At 43.6% G+C, this 9,061-nt stretch overlaps 1 protein-coding gene across 2 annotated transcripts; it reads right to left on the bottom strand.

The window, feature by feature from the left end:
- Positions 1-640: 640 nt before the first annotated feature.
- Positions 641-6,034, bottom strand: LOC137786035 (homeobox protein OTX2-like). Of its 2 annotated transcripts, XM_068577640.1 has the most exons (4): positions 5,941-6,034; positions 3,240-3,454; positions 2,844-2,995; positions 641-2,427 (listed from the first exon to the last, which is right to left on the bottom strand). In XM_068577640.1, the coding sequence occupies exons 2-4, from the start codon at positions 3,334-3,336 to the stop codon at positions 1,771-1,773; spliced, it is 906 nt and encodes a 301-aa protein (XP_068433741.1). In that variant the 5' UTR covers positions 3,337-3,454; positions 5,941-6,034; the 3' UTR covers positions 641-1,770. The 2 variants fall into 2 exon arrangements, with proteins under 2 accessions (XP_068433741.1, XP_068433742.1); XM_068577641.1 differs by lacking the exon at positions 5,941-6,034 and having other exon boundaries at positions 3,240-3,646.
- Positions 6,035-9,061: the final 3,027 nt, after the last annotated feature.

Below are 9,061 nucleotides of genomic sequence, written 5' to 3'. Positions count from 1 at the left end.
GAGTCTTTCTTCTTCTTCTACTCCTCTTCCTCCTCCTTAATCCATGTCCGAGCCCCCGGACCGGCTCGGGCTCACATGCTCTCCCTAAAACCCCAAAAGAGGCTGCCTGGCTTTACGTCCACACAAATCTGCACTAATCACAATCCCTGCAACAGATGTCTGGACGCACGTCCATTTGGATCCAGCTCATTTTGACCAAAGGAGACGAAGGCTTCAACATTTGAGGCCTTCGTTATTTTCAAATAACAGCCACGTGTTTATTAGGACGATCAATAGTGCAACGATGTGGTGTTTCTTTCCGTTTTACCCACTTTCATGTGGATTAATTGAGTTATTGTTTTAATTTAACTTCTTTGCAGTTTTTCTTCTTCTTCGCTGTGCAACTTTTAATAGGAGTTTGCTCATGGGCTCTTCAGCTGCAGAGCTCAGTCCACATTTCTCCGTGTGAACTGGCCAGCGGTGAGCCCTGAACCGCAGAGCAGCCGTCAATAAAAATGTTGGGATTATCCTCTTTCTGAGACTGGATTAACATGGCTCTCACATAATTCACATTCCTCCCTGGCTGGACAGAAATCAAGGACTCTAGTGATTCAGTAGACTTTAAAAAAAGGGCAATATAATGACTATTATAATGATGGTGACGATCATCACGAGGATTAAATTCACTTTAATAGGAGATTCGTGGCACAAAAAAAAGGTTATAAACATGTGTTTGAATGAATAGGTGTGTGTTGTGTTGTAAAAATATGAAGAAACACAGGAGATTTAGATGGATTTACACATGCAGCCACAGTGTTGGGTCAGCTCAAGTGGTCTTTATTGTTGTTTTACTGTGTTTGTGGCCTTTACAGCTCAAATGGACCTTTTTGCTTTCGCCTCGCTGGCTCGGTTCGCTCTGCGCTCCCATAAAATCCGTTCAGCTAACAAGTCCTCGTAATAATTTATCTTTTTTTTTTTAAAACACTCGAGACAGGAAAATAAATCTATTAAAAATTCACAGCTGGGTTTGTGGGTTTTGCGAAGAAAACAAAATTGCATACAGGTGGTACAAAGAATCACAATTTTTTTTTTTTAAACAAAGCTAACACATAGGGGGGATTAAAAAACACACATAAGGGACGTTTATGCTCACACGCAAACAGACTGATTGTCTCTTATAACTAGTTTTAAACATTTCTCATAAATTAATAGTGCATCCAGGTTCATGTCAGAGCTGCTCACACACACACTAACACACACACACACACACACACACACACACACACACACACTCATGCGCAACGCTTTGATCAAAGGGCCCCTTCAGCGTGCCAACAAAATAAAAAAAGACAAGAGAAGGGAGTCTTTAAGGAGCTTAGAAAAAAAAAACCTGACCTATTGCTCACACTCAACCAAGTTAGGCTTACTGGATCTCTCGCTCTTTTGATCCTTTTTCTTTCCTTTTTGGTCAACACATTTGTTCCGTGTCCTTGATCAAAGTTTGGGGGAGAAGTCGCTCTGAATGTTCAATAAGTTAACCCAACAAGGGAGACGACCGGCTGGCAGTCCTGCTCTGCTCTGCCCGAGGTAGAAGTTGGGGCCCGAAGTGGTGGAAGAACACAAAAAAACCGAGGAAAAATAAAAAATAAACGCCGCACTTTGCTGCGCCCAACCATGGGGTTTTCTATTTGCCTGCAGTTTGTTTTAAGGGGGAAAGAAAGAGAGAAGGGAATGGCGGAAGAGGGGAAAGGTGGGGTTGTCTTTTTTTTTCTCCATTTTATTTCTCTCCTCTCACAACACTTGGAATTTCCACGCCGCCTGGTCTTTGTAATCCAAACAGTCCGCGTTGAAATTGAGCTTCCACGACGAGGCCGTCTGGTCCTTGTAGTCCAGGCAGTCCGCGGCGCTGCCGAAGCCGAGCCCCGCGGCGCCGTACGCCGACGAGGAGAGGGACGACGCGTTGCTCAGGTGGCCGCCGGACACCCCGTTGCCGCCCATGGGGCTCATGGCGGCGGAGCCCGCGGCGGACAGCTGGTGGTGCATAGGCGAAAGGTAGGAGCCGCAGTCCATGCCGGGGAAGTAGGACGAGGAGCCCGTGTAGCCCTGGTTGTAGCCCGACGCCTGCGTGTAGGCCATCGGGTAGGAGCGCTGCATGCAGGAGGAGGACGTCGACAGCGGGTCGGACAGCGGGGAGATGGAGGCCGGGCTCCAGATGGACACCGGGGCCGCGCTGCCGCCGCCGCCAACGCCGCTGCTGCTGCTGCTCACGGCCGGGAGCGAGGTGCTCGAGGGCGGCGTGAACTGCCCGCTGGCTCCGCTCTCCGAGCTGGCCTCTCGGACCGGGGAGCTTTTCTTCTTCACCGGCTTGCTGACCGTCTTGCTCTGGGCTCCACTCTGGGTCTGCTGGGCCTGTTGGCGGTGTTTGGCCCGTCGGTTTTTGAACCACACCTGAGGAGGGGAAAACAAATAAAAACAAATAATTTAGATATAAAACAATATTTGTCTCTTTTGCTGTTTCGTGGTGTAAAGATACTTCGCAAACACATGCAGTGGAATAATAAATTGAAACGAAATAAAAGTTTAGCCACATTAAAAATTAACTAGCTGTCCCAGACAATTACGTCGGCTGTCATAAATCAAACTTTTCAATTATATTTACACGTTCCTCATACTGTAACCTTTAAAAAAAGAGTTTTTAACTCACAAAAACAGACACCGTTATTAAACACTTGAAACAAGTCAACGACGAGGACACTTCTCCCTGAAGTGGAGCTTCTCTCCTCTCGGATCAGATAACTATCGACCTTCCGTGAATACAAATCGGTGTGTGTGTGTGTGTGTGTGTGTGTGTAGCGGAGGCTCACCTGCACTCTGGATTCAGGCAGGTTGATCTTTAAGGCCATCTCCTCGCGCATGAAGATGTCCGGGTACCGGGTCTTGTTGAACAGGTTTTCCAGCAGGTCGAGTTGGGCCCGTGTGAAGGTCGTCCTCTCCCTCCTCTGCTTGCGAGGGGTTCCTGAGAAATTGGAGTACAAGCCTAAATAACACAGTTTGACTTCAGAGGCAGCAGGATAAAAAATAAATAATGGAAATACTTATTTATTTGATCCCCTGACGAAACTTAATAGTCGTTCATAAGGGAGTTAATGTGAATAACACAATACACGTTGATTATATAGCAAATGAGTGAATCATGCAAACTTGATGGTATTTTTTTTTAACATATAAATGTATTTAATAATAATCCAGGTGTATATTACCGTGGTATCCCACTGAGGGGTGCAGCAGGTCCACTCCCGAGGTAGATAAACTCAGTCCGTTCACCGTGTACGGCGGCTGCTTCAGATAGGACATCATGCTGGCGAACGATACCGAGAAAAAAAGCGAGAAAAATAGGGCAGAAAAAACGTGTGTTGTTGTTTTTTAATCCTCTCTCGTCTCCGTTTTTTTGGTGTTTCAGCTCGTCCGGATCCACCTGGAGCAGGACACAGAACAGGAAGTGTGTTTTTTGTTTTCTCTCAAATGTATATTTATGTATAAGGTCGCTGATATTCGTCGGGAAGTCCGCGGAGTTTTTTACGCGCAGCCTTTACGCACCGCGGAGGGTTTAAAGAAGTGGGCGTCCTCTAAATCGCAGGGCTCTTAAAGGCGAGTGGAGACCCCCAGCTGTCCCTGCTGGACTGAGGATGCTCTGTCTGGCTGACAGGCGTTTACGCCAGCCCCCCCCCCCCTCTTCCCCACACACACACACACACACACTCTAACTGCTACTATAACTCCGCCCCTTACCCCCACCCCCTCCCTACAAACACACTCCTCTCCTCCTCTCCTAGTACCACCAAAACAAAACATTGTCGTTAAAATGCGCACACTCTTTGGGCCCCAACCGGGCTCTCAATTAGCATATACCCACAGGTTAGGCGCAGCTAAATAGACAGCTGATTGGGGGGCCATTTGCAGAAACAAAGCCCACTGTTGACCGATAAGTAATGCTGATAACAAAAGACTTTAGGGGACACACAAAGAAGCCAATTCTGCTAAACTGCAGCACTCATTCAAATACAACTGAGCCGCCTTCATTTCTATATATCGAGCCCTTTGTTGGTTTCCACTAAAAAAAAAACCAACAACCTTGTACATTCAAATGAAACGGAATTAAAATACGAAGGACAACTTGGAAACATGGAGACGTTCAGACCCTAAAAAGTGATTTCTGACATATTTCTTCCTCGCGGCGGTTCCCCTCCTTCTCCTCATGAATCGCTCCCGGTAATTAGATTTAAAGGTGAGACAATCTGAACGTGTTGATTAGAGAGGAGCACTTCATCTTAATCTAAACAAACAAGGAGATGGCCCACTAAAGGTCTCCTGACATGCATTTATTTATTTTACGGTAAAAACGTGAATTTCAGTCTCATATTTGACTTCATAAACTTTATTGTTGGATTACCACAAACGAGGTATATTAACGTTAAAAATACAAATTACAATTCTTTAAAATGAATAAATATTTTACAATGAAAATTAATATCTTAATTATATTGACAAGGATGACTCAGCCATGAATGAAATAAATAGTCTGATTGGGTCCCTGCGGAATAAATCATTTGTGAGACACGTGTCCTGAAGAAATATACACTGTATGACATTAAATATTTATGTTAAAAACAATCTAGAAATTAGAAATACAACGTAATACTTATGAATTAGGAAATATAAAATATGAAGCATTTAAAAAAAATGGCCCACTGAGACAAAAATACTAAACAAAAAAAAATCCAAACAGAAAATGTTAAATGAAGCGTAATGTTTAGTTTAGTTAGTTTCTGTAGCAGCTAATTAGTTTCTCGTCACGTCACACACACGCCTACCTGTGGCATAAAGTTCCCAGGACCCCGGGGTGCCGCTCTGGATCCGGACCCCTCGTTCATACAGCCAATAACGGCCACTCCTCCACCCAATCTGTCACTCGCTCCACACCCGGTCAATAATCATAATAAATACCCCGGACATTCATTATTATTGGCTCCGAGAGATTTTTTTTTTTCCTCTTCTTTTTCTTTCTGTAAGAAATTAACGAGATAATCCGGACGGCACGCGCTGGCCTGATTACAGGACGCCAGCCACGACTCCGCATTCAGGCCTCTTTAATTTTCTGCGTCACGAAAATAAAACAAAGACTGGCATTGTGTTTATCAGACCAGCTGACTGCCAGACAACCCCCCCCCCCACACACACACACACACATACACACACATACACACACTCCTCTTATACCCCTAACCCCAGCACAACCAACCCTACAACTCACTTTCCCAAACTGACACGCACGCTCATATGGACCTTTATCACCTTTATTTTAACGTATTTTATTGCATTTTGGTTTTTGACCACATTCAATAATTAACTTTATTGTCTAAAATAGCACGTTTTCAAATAGCTTCTGTAATAATCAGCTGTTTTGATTTGCAAAGTGGAGTTTTTTTATATTAATTTAGTGATATTTTAAAGATTTTTAAGATGTTTTTGTAGTTCCCTCGGCCTACAACTTGACTTCCCTCCTTCTCTTCCTCCCTTTCCTCCCTCCTTCCCTCCCTCCCCCCTCCACGGCTGGATGCCCCCTCAGTCTGTAGTCCGACATCCAGCAGTTGGAGTGTATTATCCGGAGTCGTGGTCCGCTCCAGCGGCCTGCTATTACCCGGTTGAATGGCCCTTTGCTCCGCGCGAGAAGCGCACAGAGGCCCGAGGGAGAAAAGTTTCCTCCTCTTCAAAAAAAAAAACCACGCCTCTCCAATTACCTCCCTGTTGGCGATCTGCATTTCCATCGCGCACGCAGCTCGCTTTCAGCGTCGATTAACACACAAATAATAACTAAAAACAACTTCTCACTCAGCCGAAATACATTTTTTTAAACACAACACGTCACCCTGCGTGGCAGCGAAAGGTAAATAAGTCACTTACTTCAGCTGTTGGTTGTGTTTTATTCTTATATATTTATATGAACACGTCTCTCTCGGCAGAGCAGAGTGCAAATCAAGCGGCTCTGATTATTCCTTCCCCACTAAGCTTGTTGGATGCGGATAATACGAAGAGATGCTCAGTATTTATTGAGAGAGAGAGAGCGAGAGAGAGAAAAAGAGAGAGAGACTGCGAGGATTTTGTATTTTTTGCAGCCAATGAAACGAGAGGAGATGTGATGCTGAGGTGTGAAAGGATGCAGCAGCTGGATGCAGGCAGCATCAGCTCCTGGAGGCTGATCTTCCTGCAGCCATTTGTTCATCATTTAAAATATAAACACACACACACACACACACACACACACACACACACACACACTTCTCTATTCCATGTCATCTGCAGCGGGAGATCCCACGCGTTCACACACATGTAGAGAGGTGCGTTGGTCCGCAGCAGCCAATCAGAGCAGAGCACCTGCACGCAGCTGAGTGACGACCAAACGGTGGCACACATATAACCCGACACAGGCCCGCGCGTGCACGAGAGAGGGAGAAGCAGCAGATTTGAGCCGCAGCTTGATTGTCAAAATGCGCTGAGCAAGCTTTTCAACAGAAACACTGTTTTGTGGCGAGAGGTGAAAATAACTTCTCTGGGATCTGTCAGGGTGTGAGTCTGTGCAGGTTTCTAACGGACAGCACGCACCAGGTCTTTCTTTTAATAAGGAGAGACATGGTGGGGTTACAATTATTACAAAAGCAAACTAATACCACAATGTATTTCTTGCATTAATTCCATTATTTCTTTACACGTTTTCTGGCAAAGATGTGCAAACTATTGAATGAAGACATTTCAAAATGCTGGTTTCATTCGTGTTTGAGTTATTTTTTTGTATCACTCCATAAATCAGAAAATAACTATTAGAAAGCTATTTTTGCCATGTTTTTAGGAATGAAATGTTAAATGTTCAATAAATCAGGCAATGAATGATAAAGGAACAAGCCCCTGTGTGAAAAGCTTCAAAATATATTAAGAAAACTTATATATCTGTCTCAGAAATGCTGTAAAAGGCAGTTTAAATATATGCATTGTAAAATTACAAACATTTAAAAGACAATAGAAGCCACAATTAGATTTCTGATGACTTATAATAAGACAATTATATTTTTAAGTTTGCTTTATATATGAAAATTGAGGAAAAAAAAAGAGAAATCAGACACTAACAGACAGTAAAAGCTGTAAAATATAGACACAAATGCATATTTTGGATGTATTTTTGTTATGTTATGGATGTAAAAAAAAAAGCCTAAAATCTCAAAATTGACCAGTGCATGAAAACCAATGTTTTTGCCCGAGGCCGCCGCCTAAATTACAGGCTGCGCGTTGCTTATTTAATTTGCTGGGTTACACCATGAACCACTTGGAGGAGAAGAAACCCCCCCCCCCCCCTCACCCATTACACCCCTTAAATGTGTGTCCAGAGGGACTTGCTGCATTCAGCATTCAATGAAACGTCTGAATGGAATTGTGTTAATGTAATTTTCTCCTGCAACTCGAGTCTATTTTGACCAAAACTTCGGCTGTGACAGACTGACGGTTTCTGATTGACGCCCCGCGAACAAGCAGCAGGTTAGAGAACTAATTAGGAGTCTTCATGCCAGATGAACAGACTGTGAGGCTGCCGGCCTGTTAGACAAGCCTGAAATCAATACAACCTCTTTTTCTTTAAGGGGACTCTATTGTGTTCAGACCAGTAGCCTATTGTTTATGATTTAGAGCAATTATATAAAGTCAGTGTCATCGATACAGATTCAAATTTGTGTGTGTGTGTGTTGCATTTTGGTCATTAAGGGACCTGAAATAGTTTTAGGCCCCCTTTTTTTTAATTTATTTTTTTTAAAAGCAGAGTTTTCCCCATTTCCCCCTCAGCCATGAAACAAACAGCCGATATCTGGTCCCCCTTGTTGTCCCTCAGCTATGTTCTTGGCTCGCTCACGCAGAGCCCTTTCATCTTCGCCTCTGATATATAATTCATCGGAAAATATCTAATAGCCCTGGGGAGCGTTTCAGCTAAACGGGGCCGTGGTTGTAAGAAGAAAAAAAAAAAAGAAAAAAGGTGAAGTCGCTTGTTAATGTCTGTGGCAATATGCCCTCCCCCTGTCTCCGGGCCAATCGACGAAGTCACGGTTTCTCCTGCTGTTAGGGAGACGAATTGAAGGCTAAGAATCGTGGGACTGAGATACCGCTCTCTCTCTTTCTCTCTCTCTCTCTCTCTCTCTCTCTCTCTCTCTCTCTCTCTCTCTCTTCTCGGTGTGCTGGATAATACCGGCTGGCATCAGGAGAGCGAGATGTGCTGCTTCCTCTCTCCTCCAGCAGCTCTTTGTTTGCTTGTAGGAGTGGGTAATATGGTTACAGACCATAAACCATCACGCAAATCGGAGGAATCCTCTCTGAGGGATTTTATCTCCTAAAATCTTCCTCTGAATTCACATTTGGAATAAACCTCATCTGGAGTATCTGGTTACATTATTGCTTCTTATTTTCAGTGTTTGCATGCTCAGAGTAGTCATGATTATTGGTATTTGTACTTATTTCTAGCAGTGTTTATTCCCACAATCTGTTTAATTCAACATTTTAAATGGTCATTAAAATATAGGTTTTGCAAAACAAATTTTAAATTAATATTTTTTTTAAATCTCAATATGTAACTACATAGCTTATTGTTGCACCCACAGTTGTGTTTTTCTTGCACCAGTTCACTTTAGCTGACCATCTCAAGGTCAAATCAATGACTTGGCTCGCTCAATCAAACCCATCTGTTACACACACACACACACACACACACACACACACACACACACACACACACACACACACACACGGTAAACTGTACTGGACATCATGACCGCTTGCTTCTTCTTTTCTTTGCCATCTGCACCGTAAAACTCGCTGATGAACTCACTGATGGATTTATTGACAGGCTCGGCAGGAGGAAGCGATACGTGTATTGATGAGCGTCCTTGGATATTGAACTTGTGTGATATCAGAGGAAAATACACAAGCTTCAGACAGAAGGTGGATTTTTTTTTGGAAAACAACAGAAACTGTCTCTTCAAATGTTGTGTTA

The sequence above is a fragment of the Clinocottus analis genome, unplaced genomic scaffold, assembly GCF_023055335.1.
Source record: "Clinocottus analis isolate CAN_PGR_092001 unplaced genomic scaffold, fCliAna1.0.p SCAF_15, whole genome shotgun sequence".
In the NCBI taxonomy this organism is placed as follows: domain Eukaryota; kingdom Metazoa; phylum Chordata; class Actinopteri; order Perciformes; family Cottidae; genus Clinocottus; species Clinocottus analis.
This window is presented reverse-complemented; position numbering and strand designations above follow the sequence as displayed.

Bases quoted from the DNA above. Each gene is read 5' to 3' on its own strand.
- LOC137786035 (XM_068577640.1), bottom strand. From the start codon at position 3,336: ATGATGTCCTATCTGAAGCAGCCGCCGTACACGGTGAACGGACTGAGT. The intron at 2,996-3,239 runs GTAATATACACC...CCAATTTCTCAG, and splicing joins CCCCTCAGTGGGATACCACG to GAACCCCTCGCAAGCAGAGG. The intron at 2,428-2,843 runs GTGAGCCTCCGC...TCCCCTCCTCAG, and splicing joins TGCCTGAATCCAGAGTGCAG to GTGTGGTTCAAAAACCGACG.